We start from the raw sequence: 25,881 nt of genomic DNA, 5'->3' as shown, positions 1-25,881 counted from the left end.
CATTATCTGCGCCTCTCAGACATGGCAGAGGATCCCCGGACAAGCTTTGCCCCGAGGTTGCCCTCCTCACTGCGGGGTCCTTCCACAGCCGGGCTGATTGACGGATAAAAGAGCCTCTCCCATGTTCATTGACCCTTCTACAAGACTCAGATCAACATGCCACAAACAGCAGAGGGCGGGCAAGTCCTGATACAGGAGCTGTTTGCCGAGAATGTACTCGCGAAAGTCTTACGTGTGGCAGAGGAGGCCTTGAAGGACAATGTACCATTACTCAACACCGTCATAAAGGCTAATCTCCCATGACTGACAACGTCCTAGATCCCCCCAGCGGTCTACCCAGAATTCGTTCCTCAGAACGGCGCAGACGCCGGGCGGTATTTTCTCCGGGAGGCTAGTTTCTGGACATGCGGGTTCTTCCCTGGGCTTCTCTACACACTCAGGGAGCGCGCGGTCAAGTACCCGCAGGCTTTTCTTTCCCTTGGTGGCAACAACGATGAAGCAGGATCACCAGCCACCACCGAGGCTCTGCTGGACCGGCTCACCTCCTTGTGCACCGCCTGGACACAGCCTATCAAGGCCATGAGAGCGCGCACCGACACGCACGATATAGGCTTCATCTTGCAACCGTCCCTGCGGAAAGAGTGGGAACTGACCTTCAATCGTGATAGCCTCGATGCGCTTCTTACAGGCGCGCACAGTCTCGCCAGCCGATTCGTGCCGTCCGTCGGCGCGATCCGCAGCTGGGACGCCCTGCGACAGGCAGATGTCGAAATTACAAGCCTGGAAGATGACTGCCTCGTTATCGTTGACAGCATGATGAATCTCGATTTGCTCTACTATGCCTCGCATCATTCGCGGGAGAGCAAGTTGGCGCAAATCGCGACCACTCACGCGAAGACGGTAATGCGGTCTCTTCTTCGACACGAATCACAGCCCCCCAACTATGGCGGATACCCGCTGCGGCTATACTCTACCTATCACGTCGTCAATTTCGACCCCAAGACAGGCGGCATAAAAGCGCACCGCACGGCGCAAGGGTACGCCAAGGAGTCCACCTGGGCACGCGGGCAGGCGTGGGGGATTACAGGCTTCGCGCAGACATACAACTGGACTAAAGAGAGGGATTTCCTCGACGTTGCATGTGGACTGGCAGAGTACTTTATACATAGACTCGAGACTTCACCCGCGTGCGTGGAGCGGCCGGTGACCGATCTCGAGCCTTCTGGAGTAGCCAACGGCGGAAGAAGAAAGATCGGCCGCTACGTCCCGCTCTGGGACTTTGACGCCCCGGTTGAGAACGAGGAGGATCCGCTCCGCGATTCATCGGCTGGAATCATCGCGGCGAACGGGATGCTTTTACTTTCGCAGGCGTTGACGGGGATCGCAGTCCTCGCGCCGGATGGCGAGGCGGCCAGCGAGCTTGAGCTTGCGAACCGATATCGCGCCTTCGCGATGAAAATCGTGACCGACACACTTGAGTACTCGCTTTCGCGGGAGAAGGCCACTCTGCGCCTTGTTGGCGGTGGTTCTGGCTCGGACGGTGTGCGAGTACAGGTGCATGATGTGATTCCCGGCGAGCGCTTCGACGCCATCTTGAAGAACGCCACGGCAAACCATAATTCGCAAGACCATGATCGGTACAGCGATCATGGTCTGGTCTATGCGGATTACTATCTGCTCGAGTTTGGGAATCAGTTGTTGCGGATGGGTTTGGTTTAGATTGGTTAGGGTTACAGTAGACCTATATATAATCGAGTTCGAGTAGTACCAGAATCACATAGGCAAGCAAGCAAGCTGTTAAATGCTTAAACATCGAGCGCGATCACATCTCTGCTACGCTCTCCTGAAATCCCTCCGAGCTGGACACTGGGCACATCCAGCCACCTCTCTCGAATAGGCCACTGGATCCTCCCTCCATCCCTCCCATGGGCTGCGCTGTCATCCCGCTGAGCCCTGGACGGTTCCGCAGCAATAGCAAATACTCGCGTTACGAGTTCGATCTCCTCTCCAGGCTCGATATCAAATAGCCCAAGTTTTGCGACCGGAACCAAGGTGCGCTGGGAAAGTAGATTCGTGTTGGAATCGGGCTTCATGGCCTCATGCTCTACAGACGCAACAGTCCCGGACGAGCCCCAACTAGACTCACCAGGTTGTCGACGCACTGCTTCTGAGACAATCCCGCTTGCGCCAGCCTGCGAGAGCACGAGAGCATTTGATTGGGCTACATAGACACCCTCACTCCCGATGCTCGCGCTTTTGATATCACTATCACTATCCGAGAACACCGGCAAAACTTTCTTCTCAGCCGGGACTCGTCCGATAGCGAAGCCGCCCTCAACCAGATGGAGACTTTCCAAGGAGGTCTTCCCTTTTACCTGGATTCGGTGGACGCGGGTATGCCAATCCGGCCACCTCGCCGTCGGCGGGATCAGGCTCGTCGTGACGACAACCTGCCCGTCGCCCCAAGGGCGCCACTCAACGTGCGCAACAGGCACAGTCTCGCCATCTGCATTCGCAGTTCCGAACCTCGTCTCTGAAGCTTTCCACTTCCCCGCCCAGGACTCGATCCCATCGCGACTGAGGAAGAGGGCATTGTCCGGTACGATCTGCTGGATCAGCGAGCCAGTCGGAACACTGAAGCCGAATGAGCTGGAGTAAGCGAATTTGCAGTACTTGGCCTGCGACGCCTTCATTGGCCAGGCGACGAACTGGCCCGCGCTGAGGAGGAAGTGGTGCGCGCCGTGGACGTGGTTGCAGAGGATCTGGGTTGGTTGCGGGATCAACTTGACCGAGTCAACTGAAACCGGGTAGGCTGATTCAGGCGATGTCCAGAAGGAGTGGATGTCGGCCAAGGCCAGCGGAATAAACGATTTGAGCGACCAGTAAACGGATTGGGGCGAGTTGTAGTCTTCGGCCATGTACATGTTCCTGCTTCGCCGTCAGCGAGACACCCAGCTAGACCTAAGATGAAAGCCGTTTGACGCACGGGTAAAGATAGCCGATATTCATCGTCCCGTCTGGATAGAAAATATCGTCTGAATGTGCTGCCCACCATCTCAGATGACGTAGCAGAAAGCCCTTGACTGCGCCAGGTGAATCCAGCGGTGCTGGCATATCTGGTACTTCGGCGATAGCTAGGGCTGCGAAGAAGCCGGCGCACGCAAAGCGATATGTGAGAGACCTGCCGAATGGGATGGCCGCGCCTGTATCCCTGTCAGGGTCAACCGTGCATATTCAGTCAGGAAAGGACCACTGACCATCCATATCAAAATATCTCCAGAAATCCCGCCCAAACTCCCTCGCCTGCTGCCGGTATCTTTCCGCGCGAGCCGGGTGGAGCTCCGCCGCGAACTTGGCATACAGCAGCTGGCTGAATTGGATTGCGAAGCTGCCAGAATAATAATCCACCTGGCGGCCTGGTCCGATTTTGTCACGCCGTCGCGTCCTCCTGTATTCCTGCTCCAGCTCGGTCTCCTGTTCACTAGTCAACCACGGCCCGTCGCCAGACCAGCCATCGCCCAGGTAGAACGAGTCAAGGACAGCAAAATCGCTGTCAATCGCGTCCTTCAGCTCGGCGTACGGGACTCCCCCCACAACGATCAAGGCCAGGTTCGCGAAAACACGAAACCACCGCCAGTTATTCACCGGCATCTCCTTCCCGTTGATCCCGCGCAGCCAAGCCATGATATTCTCACGGACACTAGCAGGCTGCGAATGGTAAAAGTCCTCTGGCGCAAATAGGACTGCTACAGCGATGACCTCTGCTTCGACCATCCGCTGGTCGCCGTCGCCGATCTCGCCCCAGTACTCGGGGTGCGTGGGATCTGTCCCGGTCTGGATACCCTGAATCCAGGGCCGACATATGCTGCGGATTGCCTCAGCGTCTGGATGATTGGGTTCGGCACGCACTGCATGTAGCAAGGTAGAGACCACCCATAATGGCCGCGCATAGCCTTCTAACTGCGCCGCTCCCTCGTCGAAATGTGTGCCTGTCGCGACGGAGAGACGGATGAAGGCGTTCCTGGGAGAGAAGTGTGCGTGCACAGGCTGGACGAGAGCGATGGCTGCGCAGATGAGATCGGCGCGGGAGCGCAATGGGTTGTCTGAGAATCCTGCGAGGGGTGGCATCTCGGTGGTCCAGTTCGATCTCCAACTGCCCCAATGTGGTGCTGTTGGAGAAACGTGGCGGCGCTTTATAATTAGCCGCCTCGGGGATACCGGGTCCGTCGGCTGACTGGGCTTCGTCAGGTATACTGCATATATCCCTAGCTTAGCTGCATCTTGCTCCTCTTGCCCCGCATATTCTCGTGGCTAGAGTTGTGGTCGTCATGCCTATTTTCTTCAACCTGGTCAAGATCGATATGGCACCTTGTCGAGGGTGGGATAGGGAATGAGCTATAGGCTTGAATTCCAGCCGTGGGTATTGGGTAAGCGCAGTAAGGACCCCGAGCTTAAGTCTTCGGCAATTGCCTATAATAAGGCATTTATGAGGTTTCAGCTCGCATATTTACAATATTATTGCAAGTGACAGTCAATCCCTCTTTTGTAGCGGTCATGTCTGTGGCCTTTCTCTTCATATGTCTTCTGTATTGACCCATGCTAATTTCAATCTGGTTATGCTAATGCTTCTATAAGACAGATGCTTTACCATCTCTCAACCTCTCTCACCCTCTCTCATACTTTACTGTAATGGCTTGTCCTTTCGACGCCTCGAAAGTCTGCCAGGTACTTCCATCTTGTAAAAGTTTTCTGGTGTGAAAGGCAACAGATTCTAGACATAAAAGAAATAAATGAACATATTCCCCGGCGTAGATGATTACAGTTTCAGGAAAGTAGGGCTGTAGGGCGGATGCCACCCTGCTGAGACTTCTCTGAGTCTCCTGTCGTTACCTCATGCATATTCCCACTCTGACAACTTGTAATCAGTATGCTACCTGAGGTAGCGACCCACTCTGCAAGGCTATTGCCAGGACGCTGCTGTTCGAGAATGTGAAATAGTATTTTTAGTATTTTCCAGCGCTCTCGTGAACTGGAAGTAGGATATCATCCGTCTAATAGAGCAGCAAAGCTTGTATCGCAGTCGGACCCTGCTTGCTTAGGGTTATACCCGTACGTTCTGTGGAGCTACGAGCATTAGTCAGATAGACATTACGCTTATGAATTCCCGGTTTAGGCAAATCACCACGGTGAATCCAAAGCTGATGCAAGGCCCGGCGGACAGCCCTATCAGAACACATCAACGGCTGACAACGAAGCGTCGGCAGGTTAGACCGATAGGGTCTGAGGCGAATTGCGATCTGACGCAGTGTGGGGTTCTCTGATTATCAGATTTCTTCATCCTTATTGTCGTGGCCTGAAACGTCCTTCGAGATATCGCAGGATGCTGAATATGTCTGTCTGAGGCTGACACATCCCAGGGGTTCCAGACTATTGTAGATACTTGCCTGTTCTTTGAGATCCTTCGAACAGACGCTTCGAATGTCGATATATTCATTTCATCATGTGAGCGCAACTACATTCACTCATAGCCAGTCTAAATCGTCCCAATCGTCCCTAGCCCTTCCACCCACTCTTGCACAATAGGTCCTTTACACCGGTTACTATGCTTAGGCAGTAATATGAACCTTGTGGATATCTTCCAACTCCCGGTATCATGGTAGAACCTGTAGTAGGGGAAGGAATAACCATTACAAATATCCATACAATCAAGAACTATCTGGAAGGTTTTCTACAAGGATATTCTAGATATTGTCGAAACCCTAACATGCCAAGTGTGGCGCCACCTGTTACAAGCTTTATTTAGCGAGGGCTACAAACTAGTGTAAACTTCTTGGCCAGTAAAATGACCTAGAATTAGCGGCTCTTGTGTAAAACGAATATAACTTGTTCATTAGTAGCGGATACGGACTAAATGAACAGACTCGACTATGAAATGCGACAAGCGGCATATTGACTTCGCTCCTGCATACGAACTGAATGACATTTAGAGTCCTGCATGATGGGAAAATAATTGTAATAGTGGAAGAAGAAGGTTTACTGTTTTGATGATAAGGTATAAATATAGCCCTTCTTCCTTTGTTTCTGTAACCTTACACATACCCCTAGTTTTTTGTCATACTTTTGTGACGCAGTGAACACAGTTGATTTGGTTCAAGATGCCCAAACTGCAAGTGACAATTCAGGTGAATGGAGACCCTGCCAAACGTCTGTATGTCGAACATATATGGAAGATACCTGGGACCCCAATCTCCGGTCCCCTCGGTCTCTCTGACTGATGACCAAGGCCGCATCCGAGATCAAGATGGCAAGCTGGGTATCAATTCTTCCATCACCCACCAAGCGGACATCAGCATACTTGGTCAGAATTCGGTTGCTTGAATCGTTGAGGGTCATGGCGCACTCCTCATTGCATCTGTTTGGGTAGACTGCGTTATCCACAACGGATCAGTGGTCAACCTGAATGACCCTAATGCAGAGAAGGCAGGCCAATTTCACATCTTAACCTGGCGTTAGAGATCTACGACGAGGTCCATCGTCGATTTCCGCCATACATTAGAAACGGTGATTTTCCTTTGGGGAGGCAGAATACCCTTCAGGCGACCAAGGATCAGGCACGACGCATCGAGATAGTATCTCCGGATAACCTCCCTCAGCAACTGGCCTTCTGCGAGCCGATGTCACTAGCTACAAGCTATCCGTTGATCCACTGAAATCAGGATTTCGATAATCGCCTTTTCGGTGATGCTGGTGCTAGGCCGACTCTCATCCCGTCGGAGCTCTCGCACGCACTGCACTTTGTCTACTAGACGGTAACACCCGCGGCCAGACCGAAAGACAGTATGTAGAGTTTCTATTGTCGCGGATTGCTAGCGGCGCTGGCCCATCCCACGACATGGGCATACGAACTTCGGCCGCTGTCGCCTACATCGAGGCGATGGACCACTTTTCGTCACGCTTCTCCGAGTATCTTCGTCTGCGTCCTGGAGACCCCAACCCAACTGCAAACTTTGTGTCCTCCGAGCTCAGTGCCGCTCCTCCTTACTGGCTCGGTCGTGCTCATCAAGCTGGCAGGTTGGTCAGAGACGTTGTAACACCTAATCCTGCAGGGGCCTCTCCAGTCCCCAGCCCGACGACGAGGGCACAATCTACGGTGCAATCTTCCACGACTTTGCCGGGGAAAAAAGTCTGAGACTGCTGTAGGTGCTTACTTCCGGAGCAATTCTCTGACTTTCGGACAATACAAAAGCTAGGTTGAGGTCCATATGACTAGACACCGGCAAGCGATAAACGATGTTGCCCGACGCTGGAGGGCTGTCGGTGATTCGAGACTCTGAAAATATGCGGAATACCTCTGTTCCTATGGCTTTTCGTTGAAGTTGACTGCAAGATTTTTCGGCGGAAGCAAGTATAGGTTCTGATGACTGTTCTGGAATCCAGATTGACATCAACACCGACGAGATTTGAATCCCATATTTATGATAAGTTTGTCTACCTATTGCGCAAGCCTTAAGCCCTCTACATTGTACTATTGGAAGGAAATGTCATATACTCAGGTCTACAAACCGTTTTGAGCCTGATTACGTCCCTTCCTATCGGCAGCATTGCAGAAGGAATGAATGTGCCAGAGAGGCGGGTTCCTTCTCAGTAATTATCGAGGCCACCGGTTTTTTCATGCTAGCCCATACATCTCTTGTCTCGTCACTGACTATCAGGCTTGCCGGTAGGTAATGGTCCTCCGTATCACCCAATATATCATGCACCGTCTCCTAATCTAACTTTACAAGCCGTGTTTTCCTGTCGTCAACCTACTGTCAGGACGAGTAATCGCCTGTCCGGGATAATAAAGATATAGCTGCTCTATCTCATCCCACAAAGCCAACTGGTCATACCTTTTTTAATGCAAGAGGAGAGGCTGCACCCTCCCTGGCAACTTCCACACGTGCGGGCGACTTCCTGCGCCATTCTGAGATATTTCTGCTACTCCGTAGAATGCCTTTGTCCAATCAAGGACTATGTTAAGGTGAACGTAGGGAGAGAGAATTCAAGAACTTGAAAAATTGTATGGCCATACGAGGAATTGATCTCCCATCTGGGTATACTCCTCCATAACCCTATCGACCGCGTACATGTGATGGTATCCCTGTTTAAGCCCTCAATTTCTGAGTAGTCTTTAAATGTGCAGATGTGCCGCATTTATCTGTTTATTCTTTCTTAGTGAGAGTATGGCTTTTTCCTGCCATAGTCGTTCCATCTGAGCTTTTCATTCGTCACCGTCCCAAGACTGCCTTACGGGCTATATACCTAATCGTCTTGACAGGTGCCAGTAGGTACGTTGTGCTGTGTGTCGAACGATAAGCTATATATGCTGCAGATGGACAAGGGATACCATGTAAAAGCTGTCTATACACTCTACTGGCGCTAGCGAATTCTCCCCATCACCAGTCTCGTCCAAGCGCGGCAGCAGCTCGCTCCGCAAGACGGAGCACCACCTTTGGGGTGACGCCTCTCTTCTGGTAGTCGGTGCTGTTCCAGCGTGCAACTGCCTCCCTGGCCACAGCCCAAGCCCGGCTAGCAAGGGGGGTCTGCATCTGCGGCCGAGCACAGAGTTCCGTGAGTAGAAAGACAACCGAGTGCCATTGTGGATAACACTCGAAAAGCCACGACCACTGTGACGTCCGGGGGTCTGTCTCAAGTAGACGCGCAAACTCGACGACTTCGATTGCGGTGATGAAGAGCCTCTCGCGTACTGTATCCGCAACTTCGGTGTCTGAGCTGGGGCTTCCCAATAACTGTTGCTCTACAGCTGCAATACCTGTCGGTGACTCGGGAACGTGGGCAATCAACCATAATCGAGCGAGCGCCAGCCGGGCTACAGTGGCCGTCACCCACTGCAGTGGAATGGAGGTGTCGCAAAACTGCAAGTACCGTTCCTGGAGGTGAATGTGGATCTGGTTGAGTTCATGGAGGTGCTGGCTCAGCTGGGAGGTATCCTCATTTCCGGCTTTGCTGCTGCTGTCCCTCTGCGCGTTCCGCTGCAGGTGTAGCCGTCGATAGCGGACCGTCATCTCGCAGCGAACCAAGCAGAACGTCATGCCTGTGAAGCCTGTCCTCTCCTCCGGTGGGGTGGTCGACTCCGGCGATATATCCTCATCGTTGATGTTCAGCGGCAGACGGGTTTCGTAGGAACCATCGGTGATCTGGGCACCGATGCCACGGTACTCAGACGCCCGCGAGTCTAGCAGGTAGATTGACCACCAGAGCCGACGACGTGTTTCGGTCTCAAACGGGCTCAGGCCAAAGCGTGTTCCGTCGCGGTGCAGCCCTAGCCCCTGAGCAATGCGATGGACCGCGGCCGTCATAGCGAAGACAAACGGAGCGTCTTCCGGTCGACGAAGACACGTCAGGAATAGCGTTGTCGCTTGGAGTACAGGCAGGCTTTGTGTATGCAGGAAGTTGGCTCGCGCGAGGGCTTGCTCTGTAACGAACCGGTAATGCCGAAGCAGGGAGACGTGCGTCTGGCCCAACTCTGCTGCACACCGGTCCGCATCCATGCTTGTGACTGACGCAAAGTACACGGCGAATAGCACGGCTTCGGACGCCGGGTCTGCCCCCCTGCTATCAGTACTGCAATTAGCTGTCATAATCTGCTGCAGGAGCGACGGCTTGTGGAAGATCATCACCACTGGGGCGACGCTCTCTTCAAACCGTTTCCACAAAATCAAGCGCTGCGCTTTGTCGGGGTGGAATGCGGATAGTGGCACTGCCAGGGACGAGTACTGGAACAGAAACTGGTCACTTGAATTCTCATGTTGCGAGTCGTCGCCCTCGTTTCTCGGACTGGCTACATTATCTAAAAACGAGGCCGTAAGGTCTTTAGGCTCTGCCACCTTTCGAGGCTGTTAGCATGTATGTAGATCAATAGACCTCGTCTCTTAGAACCCACTCAAAAAAAAAAAAAAAAAAAAAAAAAATAAAGATGAGGAAGAAGAGGAATTAAAACAGAAAAAAAACTAACCTGAGCTCCCAGATTCACCAGCACCTGGTGGCTCACATACCTGGGGGTGGCTTCCTCGTCCACCAACAATGTCCCATGCTCGCCTCTTTCAGCGTGAGCAGGGCCAGCCCCGGCGTTTGGTAAGTCGCTGCGAGCCTCAGTCAAAGCTCGCAATTGCCGAGTCAGCTCCTGGACTTTCTCCGTCAGACTTTGCGCCTGCGAGACCAGTTCTCCCTTCAGAGGCCGTAACTTGCGCCGCGGGGCCCGGCCGGGACCAGGGAAGACGCACTTTGAGCCGGACTTGGAGCAACTCTCGCACGGACAGGATTTGCTACACCGGATCTTCTTCTGACTGCAGCGGTAGCAGCTGCGTGTCATCATGTTGGTGGCTTTGAGTGCGGACGGCGTGGCAATGTTCACTCGTCTACTAGGCCGCGGGATAATAACCACGCCCGAGAATGACGCATTTATCTAGCAAGCGTTCTCCAGTGGAGCCGTGAAGAATGGTTAGTTACTACTGTATGTAGTTCCAGACCCAGTTCCAGACCCAGAAACCATTCGAGTATTAGTGGACCTTACTGGTCAGCAGTTGCAGAGGTGAGCACTCCAGTGGGATATTTGCAACTGCGATAGGCATGCAACAAAACCCAAAGAACGTTGTGAGTCTCTTAATACACATGAAAGCGACAACTGGGAATCACTTTCGAGGAGTTTGCTCGCTGTTGGTGGTGATTCGATATTGTTTTCAGTTCGAATTGTTAAGCCCTAAGCCCTGAACTAGTCGACCTTATCCACTCTTTCTGGCTTTCATGTATAAGCTCGGGATTAATATTAGCTCCGAGTTGGCGCCAGCCTTACAAATTGATCCCAGCCCTAACCTCCAAGCAGAGTCAACTATAAAGCTAGCCCACGACTCCTTCACTTTTCCTCTACAGACTTTCAGAAACACAAATCATTTTCTTGAATCAAAATCTACGTGACTTCCCCATCCTGGCAAAATGAAGGTCGGCATCGCTGGAGTCACCGGCAAATTCGCCCGCCGACTGCTCACCCACCTGCTGGACTCCAGCACCAGCAATGGACAGGAATCTCTGACAGTCAAAGGCTACTGCCGCGACCCTGCCAAACTCCCTTCCTCTCTATTCTCGTCTCCCAACCTCGAACTCTTCCAAGGCAGCGCCTTCGACCACGAGGCGCTCGCCTCGTTCGTTCAAGGCTGCGACGTCGTCGTCTGCTGCTACCTCGGTGATGATAAGCTCATGATTGAGGGGCAAAAGGCGCTCATCGACGCCTGCGACGCAGCTACCCCGCCAGTGCCCCGGTACGTCTCCAGTGACTGGGCACTGGACTACACGAAACTGGAGCTGGGCGAGCTGTTCCCTAAGGACCCCATGATCCACGTGAAGGCGTACCTGGAGAGTAAGCAGAACGTGACTGGCGTGCATATTCTGGTGGGTGGGTTCATGGAGCCGATCTTCAGCTCCTTTTTCGGGATCGTGGATGCGGACAGCAACGTCTTCCGCTATTGGGGCGATGGAAGCGAGATTATGGAGGGGACGACATATGATGATGCTGCGCGGTTTACAGCGAGGGTTGTGCTTGATCGCCAGGCAAGCGGTGTTTTGAGGTGTAAGTTGGCTCTGGCTCACTCGGACAAGTATATTTCTCTAATCGTGTAGTCGTGGGAGGCCGCGCCACCATCAAAGAAATCGCCAGGCCCTACGAAAAAGTCTACGGTGTCCCTGTGATGTTGGAAAGACGCGGATCTCTCGACGATCTTTACAAGACGATGCATGATTTGCGGGAGAAGAATGCCCAGGATGTCTATAGTTACATGTCGCTGTATGCTATATCTGCCCTGCCAAACCTCATATCCACAGGCCCTCTAGGCCGCCACATTTACTACAAAAACAGAATCTGACAGCTTCGTTACAGGTTCTTCTACTACTATTGGGTTAATGGCCAAACTTTTGTCGGGCCCGAGCTTGACAACGCCAGGTACCCTGATGTCAAGCCTGCGGATTGGGAGGCGTACATGTCCAGCTGGCCGCGGGAGCATATTAAAAAGTCTTACTTTGCTCTGAATATGTAGAAGTGAGCTAGGGAGCTAGGAACAGCTGTGGCTGAGTCTAATGTTGTGGTCTGGTCAAACTCCATCTGTATCTATGACTCTAGGGTGTTGAGGCGAGGAGTTTTCAGTGCTTGACTATGATGGCTAGTTCTAACGTATTCCCAGCCCTGGTCCTCTGCGGCGGCGCTCATGAAAGTGACGACTGTACTGCAGCATCGCCTCGATGGAATCTGCGCAGGTACTCGCAAATAGCAGGACGTTCCACTCTAGCCCTAAGCTCAATCCACCATATGCAGCTCGCTTTGCCATACCACAAATACAGCAGCAACAGCGCGACTGGATCGCGACACCGGAGCAAGTCTTCAAATGGTCCCTGAATGCAGCGCGTGAAGAGCTGAGTCTTTCCAGTCGTAACTTTGCTGTCCGGAATATTCAGGATAGCTGATACCGCGTGAGCGGCCTCAAAGTATGGATTATCTTGGGCCGTCGTCGCGCTGTCCAGACGGCAGACGCCAGCCAAGGAGCCTGGTATACCGTCAATGCCGCGCTCGGGTAAAGGCGCATTTATCTGCGCAAAGGTTGCTGCCATTACACGGAATAGACTGTCCGGTCTTAGCGGGTTGACAGAGTCCCACAGTGCCATTTTACCACTGCTCATACATAGCCAGTCCAGGTCCGAATGGTCAGCAGAGTGTCTCAGGGGCCATGATTCTTCCGGCGTGCGCGCGTCCGGCGACGCGAAGGAGAGGATGGCCAGCGCGGCGGCAGTGCCCCAGATTGCGTCTTTGTTTCTTGAAGTTGCGCTGATCGGCTGTGCTAGCCGTCTGTTAAAAAGGGTCGTGGCCCGAGTCCAGTGATAGCATTCGTCCAGGCCGCGATGGCAGCCAAAGGGACCGTTAAGATACCGGTCGTATGTAAATGCCACGGCAAGAGAGGCGTGCATCAGAAAAGGGTACTAGAATCCATCCCGTTAGCCACGTGTATGGCAGGATCGCTCCTAGCACTTACAGTGAATGCCAATTCGAGGAGCTTGCGATTGACGCATTTCATGTTGTTGAATTCATCTGGTACTGCGTTCAGGAGACTCTGCCCGAGGTACCGTGTGATAAAGTCCTGACATTTTGCGTTCAATTGATAATGATATGATATGGATTCATCGGCGGTCCAGACTGCACTGGATACTGGGGGGTGGACCACCAGTGTAACAGCACCAATCGGTTCCAGGTCAGCAGTACTAGACATGAAGTTGCATAGTACCCCGAGCGATATGCATCTGTTGCAATGTGGCTTCTGTTCATCGCACTGCCAATCCTTTGTTGATTCAACACATCCTCAGGCTGAGAGGTCTGAACTCACCTTGAGTTTCCTGAGCTTGCAATTCCGGCAGCCATATCTCGACCTTTTCCTAGCCCTTGTGTTAGGGCGAGAGCAGGTCAAGGACATCTGTGGTCTGAAAGCGTGTTGATGAGAGTAGAGCTCGAATGGGTTCAATGCGCGATGAGCTGAGATGCGTAGCAGGTGGAGCCTGGAGGGAATTTACCCAGTCATTTACTAATATTCACGCCCCATACCTTTTAACCTCTTTGGGTGCAGGATTTCCACGCTAACCTTCGCTCGGATGCAGAGGTCTCTGATTGGTTGTGTCTCCTACCCTGATCTACTCTGGAACCTAGCAACAAAGGAACGACAACGGGGCGGATGGGCTGGTTGGTAGTATAAGAACGCAGTCATTTCACCATATTTGGACAACTAGACTCTGTCCAAGCATAATACTGGCCATCTTTAGACGGTCTCGTCCCATATAAAAAGACAACAAAAGAAAGAAAGAAAAGAAAGAAAAATGCCCACCAATACCCACCTCGCCGCGTTCACCTACGCCGAAGGCCAGCCTCTTCAGCTCCAAACCCGCCCTACCCCATCCCCAGAGCCAGGCGAGCTCCTCGTTGCCGTCAAGTCTGTCGCTTTAAATCCAGCAGACGTCGTTATGCGCAATCAAGGCCTCTTCATCCAGTCCTACCCCACAGTCACCGGCTTCGACATAGCAGGAATGGTCCTTGCAGTCGGCGACGATGTCCCTCCTTCGTTTCAACAGGGCATCCGCATAGCCGCCTACGCCGCATCGGTCTGGAAAGGATGCAATCCAGACTATGGCGCGTTCCAGGAGCGCTGTCTCGTTCCCTGGCAGCATGCTACTGTCCTTCCGGATGACATATCCTGGCACCATGCGGCGACACTGCCCGTCGCCGTGCAGGTACCACTGAGCGCGTGGGATGCTATGGAGATTACCCAAGCGCGAGGAGCGACGGCCGTTACCGATGCCAAAAGAGAAGCTCTTCTTATCTGGGGCGCCTCCTCCAGCGTCGGCACCATGGGCGTGCAAACGGCGCGGCTGCTGCGGGACGATCCCCAAACTTCCATCGCAGCCGTATACGCTACTGCCGGAGCTGCAAATATCGAATACGTGTCTCTGCTGGGCGCAGATCGGGTATTTGACTATAGAGACCCGCAGGTCGCAAACGCCATCGTATCGGCCGCTAGGCGGGACGGGCTCGTCATCCGGCATGGCTTTCTCGCCACGGGGGATCTGCGAATCTGTCAAGCTGTGCTGAGGGCATTCCTGGGCGAGGGAAGGACAGCGAAGCTCACGTCAGCACCCCCGGTCCCGACGGACGCTGAAGTCGTCGACGGGATTGAGACTCTATTTCTCATGCCATCCATGGAGGAGGCACAGAGGCTGGAGCAGTTCCGGGGTTGGATGGCATGGCTCGGGGAGAACCTTGTTAGGGCAACTATTCGACCGAGTCCGGAGCCCAGCGTTGTGGGGAAGGGGTTGGGGACGATCAATACTGGGTTGGATAGACTGCAACAGGGAGTAAGCTGTACGAAGTTGGTCGTAGAGATCGCCGAGTGAGAGCCTCAGTGAGTGTGGTGATCTATCATTCAGATGATGCATTGGGAGCAGAATAAGGCTTCTGTCTTGTGCTATAGGTAGTTTGTTGTCTTTCTGGGTCTAGGCAGTGTCAAGCTGATCGTATTTCTGTCGAATCTTTCTATTATTACTTACCCAATTCGAAGATCAGCTAGTGACGAGTACTCCGCTCACTCGGATAGCGTAGATAGCATTCTAGCTGTTTAGCTCCATCTAGGCTTCGGTTACAGCCGGCAATTGGCCGGGCTTATTGTATCGTTATTGTCTAATCACTAGCAAATCTTGTTGCTGTTGTCGTGATCTACACGTAATTATGCGATAAATAACAGCATGAACCAGAGAGTCGAACCTCTTGATAACCATATATATGTTTTAGTTAGCTATTGATGATGTATATGCTACTATCTACTGGACAGGCAGCTGATTGTTAGGGCTACATCCCACAGAGACTAGATAATTCCACGATGCTGACCAAGACGAGGGTAGCTCTAACCGAGGTTAGCCCTGTTCGTCACCGACACATACATTTCAAATGTTATGAAGTATGTGCATGGGGTATTCACTAATACGACTGTCGAGAATAAAATACTGACCAATAGCCCATATTGATTAGCTCATCCAGTTCTCTAGCTTTTACCCAATAAGCCACAGATCATACTGCTTACTGAGTACCTACAGTAATAGACAAACTTTTCCTTCACGAAAAATAAATGAGAGGAAACCTCAGCTCTTGTCTCTCCGATCAAATCCAGTGCTCAATATTGACACCAGGCCCTAACCCAAAGCACCACCCCCTGAAGTTCTCCGCTGGCGGAACTAGGGCATACCACATCCGGCATCTGGCGAGGTATTATCACTAATAACCAAAGTAATGCCCTACCCAATCTTAACAATCTTAACTTGCTGCCAAGCTGCCAAAAATGACACAGAGCAGACAAAGGCACAGGCATCTATTACTTTCATATAAAAACCAAAGGTGTTTTGTCAGCTTAAGTGACTGGAAGATATAAGCCTCGAAGCCTGCAACTACCCCGCCAGAGTGATTATAGATGATCTCATAGGCAGATAGGTACTGTCATGGGAACCTCGCCTACACTCTGCTCCACCTCTTAGGGCTTTTCTATCCCGCGCCAAGCCCAGGTACATGGCGGGGTAAGGAGTAAGTAGGACGTTGTAGCAGCAAGCAAAAGGGGAAAGTTAGCCGAAAATTCTTGATCTTCTCTATTCCTGTGTCACCGATGGGGGTGAGGGGAAAAAAAAAAAACAGAAAAAAGAAAAAAGAAAAAAGAAAAGATATGAAATGAAGAAAAGAGAGGAAAGGAAAGGAAAGGGAAAAAGAATGAAGAAATCATTGCAACTTGCGAGATCAAAGTCAGCCTCTATGTACATGCATAACTCCATACACAGAGTCTGGATAAGCTAGAAAAGAGATCCGGCGACACGCGGAGTAGGACCTGCCCAGCTCTATCGTCAACGGTCTTACCCCTCATCCCCGCAAGGAAAATCCACATTCCTAGAGAAGCGCAATTCTACCACGTATGGAGAGCAGACGCCCTGAATGGCCGGTTCCCTGTGTTGAGCTTTGATCCTCATTGACCTGCATCCCGCTACTGCGGACTACTGCAGCCTAACGCTCGCTAATCTACGATAACCTATCAGTCCCGTTTTCCAGATCCGCCGTGATATCATACCCTATGATCCATCAGGGCTGGATGTCTGGATGCGGAGATTCCGCTGGCCTGACGAGTGGCGGAGCTACGGAGCGCATGTTTCCAGGCTAGTTCGAGGCTAGTCTCACATTGACTTTCTCACAGCCTCGCATATCGCTGCAGTGAATACCCGTCTTTGTGACCATGAAAGGTTATGATTCGGCCTTTTCCTCAGACATGCAGAGAGGCGGATGCTCTTCGTACCTAGGTACCATCCAATGATCCCAGGCCACTGCATCGTATGAGCATGACGCCATCCAGAAGCTTTTGGGGTGATTTAGACTGCGAGAAGACATTATTTAATGAGCCTTGGTCCCTCACTGTCCGAGATCTTGTCATCAATTTCATATCCCTTGTCAAGATACGTACTGTTCTTAAGACTGTATTTTCTCTACCAGGGTACCCACCCTACCAAGCCCAAACGCAACCATGTCCACGCGAACCCAAGTCGTTACCGAGAATGCCCACCTGGCAAGCGCCCGCGGTGCCGTAAGCAAAGAGGCCTGCATGGCGTTGTACGACCATTGGGCCTCGTCCTATAACAAGGACCTCGCCGACGCCTCTCAGAACTATGTCGCGCCAATTCTCACTGCGCAAACTGCAGTCCAGATGATCAACAGTGCCAGAGCCCCCGTCACCGTCCTCGATGCAGGATGTGGGACTGGGCTCGTCGGACAGGCTCTAGCCAGCCTCAAGAGCGGCGCCATTACTATCGATGGCGCAGACCTATCCCTCCCCATGCTCAAGATCGCCGAAGAGACGGGCGTCTACCGCACCCTGACCCAGGTCGACCTGACGCAGCTTATTGGCGCACCTGACGGGGCTTACGACGTTGTCACCTGCTGCGGCACTTTCACCCAAGGTCATGTTGGGCCGGAACCTGCCCTGAGAGAGTTTGTCCGCCTTGTTAAGCCGGGCGGCTATGTCGTCGCAACAGTCCTCCACGAGATATGGCTAGAATGGGGCTTCAAGACTGAGGCTGAGAAACTCGAAAAAGAAGGCCTGGTCAGAGTGGTCAGTACCGAAGTGATGGATTACCGAAGAGGTGCTGGCGACAAGGCTACTTTCCTGGTGTTGAAGAAGACACAGGCATGAGCTCGACTTCTCCGACTTTTAGGGTTCGATGGATGGCGATAGCGCGGATTCCCTGACGCTTTAGGTCCACAATCAGTTTGGCAGAATGGATAATTTGCCCGATGCGACTTGCCCTTGCGACTCTTCCCCTGCCATCCCAATGCGACTCTCGGAATTATCCAGTGTAGCTCGCCATATACGTAGTGTTTTGTTCTTCGCGCCTAGATGCGAACTCATGAAAGCTTTACTTGATAGAACTAGAAAATTAGTCCTGTCATTGGCATGCAGTAAGAGCCTGTAAGCTTTTATGTCGAAATCTGCGGCCTAGGCTTGTCCGCCAGTGTCTCCTTCCTCGATCTGACCGGTACCTTAGCACACTTGTCCAGGTCCAGCTGGACTTCTCTGGGAATAGTGCACCCTCCTAGTGTCAAAATTGTCCTCCCCGGCCTTCCCCACTTCTCAAATCTGAACCAGCTCACTGTCGAGTTCCCTTTCCTACGACGCGCTGTGTGCTAACGTCTCCTGCGTCGCGATCCCACTCGCTGTGCCCAACCAGCCATATCTGAGGGATTAATGAAGCATCCAGTTCCCTGCCTTACGGAAGAACGAACATACCTCAAATACGCCACATCCGATCCTTTCAACTCGAACATGCTAGTAGACGCCGGGCATAAGCCTAACGCCGCGACCGATGTTCGCGCTGCACGATCTTTTCTAACGCATTAGCGAACTCTGAACCTCCCCATACAAAAAGTCGAACCGCTAAGGCGACCGTACAGTGAGACTCTAGCTGAAGTCTTCGAGGATAGTAAGGCAAATGGGATTCTGAGGGGGTTGCGTGCTTCTAATAGCGTAGCTGAGCCAGAGGCAGGTTTCTGGTACTGATCATAAAGCGCTTCCCCAATCACTTCAAAATCATAGCCACCTGGTGTTATAATTTCGGGTTGACCTGCGCCGTCTATTCAATTCTATTCGGCATGGTCTTGATCCTGCGGCATTACCGTGCTAAATACCGCGCGAGAAGAGGTGTCCAAGACTTCAAGGTCAGCGAACACTGAGCAAGGGTATGTTAAAGCATAGGGTCGGGATGAAAAGAAAGATCCTTGAAGCAGCGGGCCATGGCAGGCAGGTGTTTGGTGGTGAGCGAAAGTTGCCCGCCATAAACGGACAATGTAATCGATACGGCTGAAGCTTCAGCCGAATACATAGTCACGTGCTTGGACCTCCCCACAGAGTCCATTCTAGCGATTCTCCAGCAAACCCACATTCTCCACACCAGCTATATGCCTGCACTACACGAGTATAACACCACTGCTACCAGTTCGTCCCAGGTGCTATTCCTCGGGCTTGTTTTGACTTCCCAGCCTATATCTTTTCTTCTGGAAACTTTGAGCCAAGGTCGGCTCTTTTTGTGGTTGTCCAGGGCCAAAGCCCCTTAGTCGAATATGAACACCGGATTATGATCATCGAACGCATCGCAGAATGCTTTGCAGACTGCCGCTGTGTCAAACCACCTTGTAAGCTCAGGTCTCCAAGTTTTTGCTTGGCTTGGGAATTTTTAACCATCTGGGGTTGTATACCCCCCTTGTTGAAGTATTCTGACAGGTAAGTTAGGACATCCGCAATGAACGAAAAACAAATTATATCATAACTATGGGAATTTGGCAGTCAGTATTCAGACATTGCTTGCTATCTGTGCTGATAACCTTTAGGGGTCACTAGGGGCTATCTGGAAGACGAGGAGAAGGATGGCGACAAGAAGAAAAGGTCGAGAGCAAAAGCGCAATCCTCATCAACTGACTAAACTCTTTCAAGTTTCCCAGCCCTCTCCAGCAACACTTTGCGGCCCTAGATCTTCAGAGTCCTGAACCTGTTGCCTACCTTTGCTCAGGGGTCGTTTATTAAAGGTAAAAAAGGTCAGAAGGCGTATGAAAGGAAATATGAGCAGACTGGGCAAGGTGTCTGGTGCCTTTTCTTTCAAACTCATTTGTAACGTGTTAACGAGAACATAATCGACCAGAAAGATCATGCAGCTAGTGCTGATAAGCATTAAGGCTTCTCCTAGTTACGCAATATAAAAAAAAGAAAAAAAAAAATCCTAAATAAGCGCCGAGATTAGTTATCAGATTTTGACCGAGCAAGACAAGTTATGGCGCCGCTGAAACCATCTTCAGACCTTATGGGCAAGTCTTGTATCAACCTAATGACAGAATCTTGAACCCACTCAACGGCTTCACAATGAGCAGCACGAACAAGCCTCCAACTAGAGACGCCGTACCAGCGAATATCGCCACTGCCTTGTACCCCATATCAGTGTCCACCAAGCGACCACTGACAGGCGGCCCGATTAGACTTCCAAGCGAGGTCCATGCCATTCCCATTCCCATGTAGGTCCCTATATCTTTCGGATCCTTGGCACACATGGCCAGGGCGACTGTACCACCTGATATGATTGCTCCTGAAACAAAGCCAAAGAGCGCGGTGAAGACGATAACCCCGGCATTGCCCTCCACACGCTGCCAACATAGTGTCAGTATACCTGTGGCTACTCCGGCTGCGGCAAAGGCGTTGAGCTTGCCGAACCGATCAGAAAGGATTGCGGGCACGATACGGCCAGGAAAAGAGGCGGCGTTGAGGATGGCGCTGAGATAGAATGCCAGCGTTGGTGACATTCCCTTCGAGATACCGTAAGACGGAAGGTAGAAGAGCGGAGTAAACATCCCCATAAACGTGGATACAGAGCCGATGATAAGCGATGTGTACCCTGCCTCCTTGAACGCCTTTGGAAGAAGGAACTTGCTCTTGCGCGGCGGCAAGCGGGCCCGAATCGCAGGGCACGAAATCAGCAGGACCACAGCAATCAAAAAGGCTTCTATGCGAACGGACCATCCAAAGCCAAGGTCAGTTCGGGTAAGCAATTGATTCAACACAATAGGGTGTATAACGCCGCCAACGGAAGCGCCGGCGACTCCCAAGCCCATTGCCACACCGCGCTTCTTGAAGAAGTACTGCGGCGTTGCTGCCATGGCCGGCGTCATAGTGAGACCTTGAGTGATGCCGCCAAGCACCCCCTGGGCCAGCATAAACTGGTAGTATTCCTTGCACAGACTCGTCATGAATATGGTGAACACGAATGCAACGGCTGGAGGGTAGATGACTTTGGCGCCGTATCGATCGAACATAGGGCCCCCTACGAGAGAGGCGCTGAGGATAGAGAACGTCTGGAGAGAGCCAATCCATGAAATGGCCGATGGGGTCTCGCTGCGGAGCTGGTTTGCTTCGTAATAGGCCTGGTAGACACTGCAGACATTAGTTTTGAGCAGCTATGGACAACCCTTTACGTACCCCCAGGAGTTGATATAGCCTAGAGTGCAGAACATGACGCCAGCATTGCCCAATGCCACACTCCAAGCTCTGAGGCCTCCCTCTGGAAAGTTGGGGCGCGTCTCCTCTTGCTTGGGCACAGATTTCTCTTCCCTCTTCTCCCCTTCGGTCTGAGACGATTCAGCCATGTCGGTGGTAGGTTGATACGACACGTTGCTAGAGTCAGTCATTTTGGTATGGATTGAGATAAGAGGGTCTGAAGATCTCTAATTTATAAGCTGGTGAGGGAACACAAGGTACAAAGTCGCCGGGCCAAGTCGAAAGCTGAGCCCGGACGAATAGTCCGCCGCTGAACTTGTAACCCGTCCCTCTCCCTCGTACCTACAAACGTCATTCCTTCAAATACCTTAAAGATATCATTGTTTCATCGTTCTCAACACCAACGAAATACACCAAATAGAGATAGTTCCCTTCGCCGAAGCCGCTCGCCTCTCATTTGGGCATCTTTGCCATGAAGCGCCTGTGTTCCCTATCCAGCCAATCCCCATCTGGTTTGCTACACCACTCCCGAGTTACTTCAAGTAGCTATTCAATGCTGACGGTTGGTGCTCCTCTCCTCAGGTGTCTGGCCCTCGCACAGCTGGTAGCGACGTGTTTCGGCCATACGCAGTAATTCCACCGCCTCCAGCACGCCTGTTTATTCGAGAGCCCTCTGCACCTACTTCGTCATAGCTCGACATGTCCATCCGTCCGGTCAGCCCGACTGTTGCGGATACGTTACACTGCCTCTTGCGACGGCAAGCGTGATTACATTGAATCGACCACCAGGCGGCTACCAAGTGGTCCCTCCAGTTACCTTCGCTCGTCGTGAAAGTTGACTGTGATTCGACTCGGCTTGACCTATTTGCGGCTGGACTGCATATTGAAGGCTGATCAGACCGGGACCAGACAATAATGTTACCTTACCGCTATACCAACTGAGGTACATTTTATTCAGGACCAGGATGTTCATAGATTGAAGACGACCAACATGCTAATCCCTCTGCTTAAAAATAGATCGAGATATTGCTAGATTTTCAATCACCCAGTACTAAGGCGCACCTTGTCCAGTTCAATGTCAAGTGCGAAGACCGCGGGAAGAGTGGGGAGCGAGATATCAAGCCCCAGCAACCCCCGTAACAGCATCCAAAATCCCTTCCGCCATCTCATCAGCCGCCTCCTCAGCTAGCTTGACTGCATAGAGACTGAGAAGAATCACCTCGACGAAGAACTCATCAAACGAGCCATGGATAGTCAACTGGCGGTCCCTTCCTCCAAGGAACTTCTTCCAGGTCCTCTTCTCTTTACTCTTGTCGTAGGTCGCAAGGACACTCTTGTTCTCATCCTTTAGCCACATCTTACTCGAGAAATCGTCCGTATGCCATATGTAACTACCCATCCCAGGAATGTCCATCTTGTATGTCGACCCCATGGTCGACCCCTTCAGGGCACATGTCCTTCCGCGCACAGTCATGTCAAATTTGCTGCTGAACGTATGCGATTTCACTTTCCCCACGAGTGCCGTGAGGTTGTTTGGGTCCGAGCCGCGCGCAAGAACGTATTCTGCGTCGGGCGAGGAACTTAGACAGTACAACGGTGGAGAGGTGACGGGGGCGCCGACAGGGTGAATAAAAATCACCTTCTCCGCTGAGGGAGATTTGCGGAGAAGGAGGGTTTGGGGCCCGGGCCTATTGGCCGGGCTTGGTTGGTTCATAGGGGACGCGGCTGCGCTGGTGTTTGCGTATGGGCTGGGCATAGGACCACTGCCTCCATGAAACGCAGGGCTGTAGGTATTTTGGTAGTGTGGCCCGAAGCAACCGTAGCTTTGGAATTGATGGCCGTAGCTGTGCGGAGGCGAGGGGCTGTTGCCACAGCCGGTCTGGTTGCGACTCTCATAGCTCGGTAATGGGGTGTTATTTGGACGGCTGTAGTTGTATGCAGGACCAGGTGCTGGTTGAGCTTGAGTACCAGGAGCATAGATATATGCAGGTCCATGTTGTCGATATGGATGTTGAGGAGGGCAATAGTCGTACCCATACCCATACCCATACCCATACCCATACCCCTGTCCTTGTCCTTGCCTTTGATGATCCCCCTGAGACACAGGCCCGCTGTCTTTCTCAGAATACTCGTTCATTTTGTCCGTTCCGACGCAGTAATCGAAATCCAGGCAAGAATAAAGCGTTGGGGATATTTAGGGTAAGGTTATGACACCGAGCCCGAGAGGGCGTAAGTCTGGCTTTATACATACCGTAGCTGATGCGAAGTAGAGGTGAGCTGACCAGAATTAAATAGGCTGAAGAATTCCAAGCTCTATTAGCATCAGCGGCGCATCTGACACACGTCCAAGGGCACTGAAAGCGTCCACTGGCGTGCTCTTCCCTGGCTCCAGAGAGGCTGGCGGCGGGTACCGCCAAAAGCGGATTGGGGCTGAGGCGATGCGCTCCCAGGAATCTAAACGTGGCTTAGCTGTCCGAGGTTAAGCGTCTTCACTAAGTGAATCCCAGCAGGGCTCTAGAACCGTGCTGAAAGATTAACTGGTTATTAGTGGCTATGTTCATGAGTGCTTAGCGGAAGCCAACTCTGTCCCAAGCCCAAGACTCCAATCTTGGTTTGAATAAGATCGAGCTGGCTACCTATCTGGGTAACCGCTTCGTTAATGGTAAACCGTGGAATTTGCGTGTCATTGTACATCTATAATTTCATCAGCATTATACTTTATGCTACCAAGTAGATAGCGGGAGACGTGTCGTATAATTTATCACATGTTTCAGAATTATTATTTCTATTTTTACTGTTTTCTAGATGCACTATCTATTATCTGGGTTCCATTAAGATTCTACCTGTCGACCATTAAACAATTGGCTTCCTGAATATACTGTTCAAAATATCATTCTAAACGTTCGATAGGATATCTATTTTGATTGCATTAATTGGCAAATTCCAGAAGCTCTAAAAGGTGGCTTATATACTCTCTGCTGGCCCTCCTTGTTTTGCTTCTGTTGTTAGCGTAATGTCGTTCTTCAGATCAGAAATAAGTTTAATTCCAGCATGAATATGACAGCTCCTCCACATATTCATATCAGCGGTAACCATATATCGTTGATTGGAAAGAGTGTTCATGACCTGAAGGTAAATAATGATTGGAGAGGTTTCACAATCCCTGAATGGGCTCAACAGTCACCGGAGGCCTTCTCCACGCCAGTGGGAAGTTTCTCGCTCTCCCGAGTCTGCCACAACTTCACATTTGGACTGGTACGGTCTTTTATAATGATCACTGCTATAAGTACATTCTTTGCTTGATTTCTTACCATCTGTTCAATGTTCCTATCAAGTATTTAAAGCCATTGGGCAAAAGTCGACCCGAACCTTTTCATCAATCACGTCCTTAAACCTGACTCCTTTCGTCATCTGCGGCGAACCGCAAGGCTCAGGCAAGAACTAGAGTTCCAATCGTCTCGATGAAACTTTCGACATTGATCAGGTCACAATACAACGGCGCAAAGGCCTACTTACAGAGCCTGAGGGCAGACTATCCGTGCTAGAGCAAGAATGTCAGGGCGGCCGGCGTTCAGGACAAGGACTGGACAGTGATGTATTTCAGGAGACAGCTCTCTCGAGATGCAGGTTCGTCAACTGCGAAGATTGCCGGGGGATCCAGATGTCCCGCAAGAGAGAATAATCACTTGTGACATGAATGCAACAACTACCATAAGCAACTCGAGAGCCGGGTATTGCGGCCTTCAGAAACTGCACGACAGGAGGTTTGAGTAAATCCTATTTCATCACGTCCGGTGGAAGTTTCTTTCCTATCGAAGAGATCATACTAATGTTCAGAAGAGCTTACTAGGGATTCGTCAATATAGATCCCGCGATCACAACGTCTTCTCACAGATGAGGATCTAATACACTGGGGACAGGGGATTGGGTGAATACTTGGAGAGTCCGTTGAAAACGAACTCATGAGGAATAGTGTGAGGGGGCTCGAAACCCAATTGAGCCAACTTAGAGATCCTGATTCTGATATTTATTTTGTACTAATTACTCGACAGTGAGGATTGGGCTGGCATATTCATCAGCCACCACAAGACCCATGATAACTACTGATGGCACTAGCCTTACTCCTTTATCTGGCGAATAGTCAAGCTCAATTGTTCCCGTTACATAGCCAAATCTGGGATCCAGGGGTCAGGAATAGGTCATATTGTCCAAGCCGCTCAAGACAGAGAATGTCCACAGAATGGAGCGAGGTAGCAGGGATAACAAGATTTCACACTGAGACATGGTCAACAACCATTCAAGGTTACTTGTATTCAATAAAGTGCCATATCAACACCTTTCATTGACTTTGCTAACCACTGCTTGGAGATAAGACGTGGAGAGATACAGAGACTAGAAAGGACGTCAATGGCCCTTAGCGACCTATCTTCAACGAGGTTCGGACAAGGTCGAAAACCGGAACCGTCCTGTTCTTAGTTTGTCTTATCAGTCTTGCTTGATGGCTGTCACTCTTGTTCACTTTCAGAAGTTGATCCTAAGCTCTTGTTGGATAAGAGATAATCTGGTACTAGAATATATATAGGTGAGCAATTCATCCTGGCCTCGTCCCGAACTCGATACAACCAGCCACTTCAGCGATCCTAGTTAATCAGGGCTGTAACATGCCAGGCATTTGATCGTGAACGCTGAGGCGATGTGGAAGAGGTGACGGTGCGTGTCTTGGACGATGAGCACCTCGTTG

General features: G+C 51.5%; 9 protein-coding genes across 9 annotated transcripts; 4 read left to right on the top strand and 5 right to left on the bottom strand.

Annotated features, from left to right (window-relative positions):
- Positions 1-156: 156 nt before the first annotated feature.
- On the top strand, positions 157-1,994 carry BDW70DRAFT_167583 (Six-hairpin glycosidase-like protein; the record flags this gene model as incomplete). Its single annotated transcript, XM_073742266.1, has 2 exons — positions 157-261; positions 319-1,994. 2 exons carry the CDS (start codon positions 157-159, stop codon positions 1,717-1,719), a joined length of 1,506 nt encoding a protein of 501 aa, XP_073600588.1. The 3' UTR covers positions 1,720-1,994.
- On the bottom strand, positions 1,714-4,139 carry BDW70DRAFT_167581 (DUF2264 domain-containing protein). The gene is made up of 3 exons (XM_073742265.1): positions 3,258-4,139; positions 3,053-3,203; positions 1,714-2,928 (listed from the first exon to the last, which is right to left on the bottom strand). The coding sequence occupies exons 1-3, from the start codon at positions 4,126-4,128 to the stop codon at positions 1,806-1,808; spliced, it is 2,145 nt and encodes a 714-aa protein (XP_073600587.1). The 5' UTR covers positions 4,129-4,139; the 3' UTR covers positions 1,714-1,805.
- A 4,296-nt stretch (positions 4,140-8,435) lies between these two features.
- Positions 8,436-10,375, bottom strand: BDW70DRAFT_155430 (Zn(II)2Cys6 transcription factor; the record flags this gene model as incomplete). Its single annotated transcript, XM_073740029.1, has 2 exons — positions 8,436-9,887; positions 10,016-10,375. The coding sequence occupies 2 exons, from the start codon at positions 10,373-10,375 to the stop codon at positions 8,436-8,438; spliced, it is 1,812 nt and encodes a 603-aa protein (XP_073600586.1).
- Positions 10,376-10,992: 617 nt separating this feature from the next.
- On the top strand, positions 10,993-12,086 carry BDW70DRAFT_167578 (NmrA-like family protein; the record flags this gene model as incomplete). Its single annotated transcript, XM_073742264.1, has 3 exons — positions 10,993-11,623; positions 11,674-11,836; positions 11,930-12,086. 3 exons carry the CDS (start codon positions 10,993-10,995, stop codon positions 12,084-12,086), a joined length of 951 nt encoding a protein of 316 aa, XP_073600585.1.
- On the bottom strand, positions 12,083-13,520 carry BDW70DRAFT_126669 (uncharacterized protein). The gene is made up of 2 exons (XM_073735124.1): positions 13,074-13,520; positions 12,083-13,020 (listed from the first exon to the last, which is right to left on the bottom strand). The coding sequence occupies exons 1-2, from the start codon at positions 13,305-13,307 to the stop codon at positions 12,253-12,255; spliced, it is 1,002 nt and encodes a 333-aa protein (XP_073600584.1). The 5' UTR covers positions 13,308-13,520; the 3' UTR covers positions 12,083-12,252.
- Positions 13,521-13,819: 299 nt separating this feature from the next.
- On the top strand, positions 13,820-14,976 carry BDW70DRAFT_167576 (zinc-binding alcohol dehydrogenase family protein; the record flags this gene model as incomplete). Its single annotated transcript, XM_073742263.1, has 1 exon — positions 13,820-14,976. The coding sequence occupies exon 1, from the start codon at positions 13,906-13,908 to the stop codon at positions 14,974-14,976; it is 1,071 nt and encodes a 356-aa protein (XP_073600583.1). The 5' UTR covers positions 13,820-13,905.
- A 2,077-nt stretch (positions 14,977-17,053) lies between these two features.
- BDW70DRAFT_38194 (class I SAM-dependent DNA methyltransferase) lies at positions 17,054-18,322 on the top strand. Its single transcript, XM_073743883.1, has one exon. The coding sequence runs from the start codon at positions 17,133-17,135 to the stop codon at positions 17,796-17,798; it is 666 nt and encodes a 221-aa protein (XP_073600582.1). The 5' UTR covers positions 17,054-17,132; the 3' UTR covers positions 17,799-18,322.
- A 1,650-nt stretch (positions 18,323-19,972) lies between these two features.
- BDW70DRAFT_167575 (MCT family MFS transporter) lies at positions 19,973-21,331 on the bottom strand (the record flags this gene model as incomplete). The annotated part of the gene is made up of 2 exons (XM_073742262.1): positions 19,973-21,077; positions 21,123-21,331. 2 exons carry the CDS (start codon positions 21,329-21,331, stop codon positions 19,973-19,975), a joined length of 1,314 nt encoding a protein of 437 aa, XP_073600581.1.
- Positions 21,332-22,124: 793 nt separating this feature from the next.
- Positions 22,125-23,513, bottom strand: BDW70DRAFT_126656 (uncharacterized protein). Its single transcript, XM_073735123.1, has one exon. It carries the CDS (start codon positions 23,275-23,277, stop codon positions 22,258-22,260), a length of 1,020 nt encoding a protein of 339 aa, XP_073600580.1. The 5' UTR covers positions 23,278-23,513; the 3' UTR covers positions 22,125-22,257.
- Between the last annotated feature and the right edge of the window lie 2,368 nt (positions 23,514-25,881).

Source organism: Aspergillus foveolatus (genome assembly GCF_047715535.1).
Source record: "Aspergillus foveolatus strain CBS 279.81 unplaced genomic scaffold BDW70scaffold_2, whole genome shotgun sequence".
NCBI lineage: Eukaryota > Fungi > Ascomycota > Eurotiomycetes > Eurotiales > Aspergillaceae > Aspergillus > Aspergillus foveolatus.
This window is presented reverse-complemented; position numbering and strand designations above follow the sequence as displayed.

Excerpts from the sequence above, each read along its gene's own strand:
- BDW70DRAFT_38194 (XM_073743883.1), top strand. The coding sequence starts at position 17,133 with ATGTCCACGCGAACCCAAGTCGTTACCGAGAATGCCCACCTGGCAAGC.
- BDW70DRAFT_126669 (XM_073735124.1), bottom strand. The coding sequence starts at position 13,307 with ATGTCTAGTACTGCTGACCTGGAACCGATTGGTGCTGTTACACTGGTG. Across the intron at positions 13,021-13,073 it reads TCCTCGAATTGGCATTCACT|TACCCTTTTCTGATGCACGC; the intron begins GTAAGTGCTAGG and ends GATGGATTCTAG.
- BDW70DRAFT_167581 (XM_073742265.1), bottom strand. The coding sequence starts at position 4,128 with ATGCCACCCCTCGCAGGATTCTCAGACAACCCATTGCGCTCCCGCGCC. Across the intron at positions 3,204-3,257 it reads GAGATATTTTGATATGGATG|GCGCGGCCATCCCATTCGGC; the intron begins GTCAGTGGTCCT and ends ACAGGGATACAG. Across the intron at positions 2,929-3,052 it reads CTGCTACGTCATCTGAGATG|GAACATGTACATGGCCGAAG; the intron begins GTGGGCAGCACA and ends ACGGCGAAGCAG.
- BDW70DRAFT_126656 (XM_073735123.1), bottom strand. The coding sequence starts at position 23,277 with ATGAACGAGTATTCTGAGAAAGACAGCGGGCCTGTGTCTCAGGGGGAT.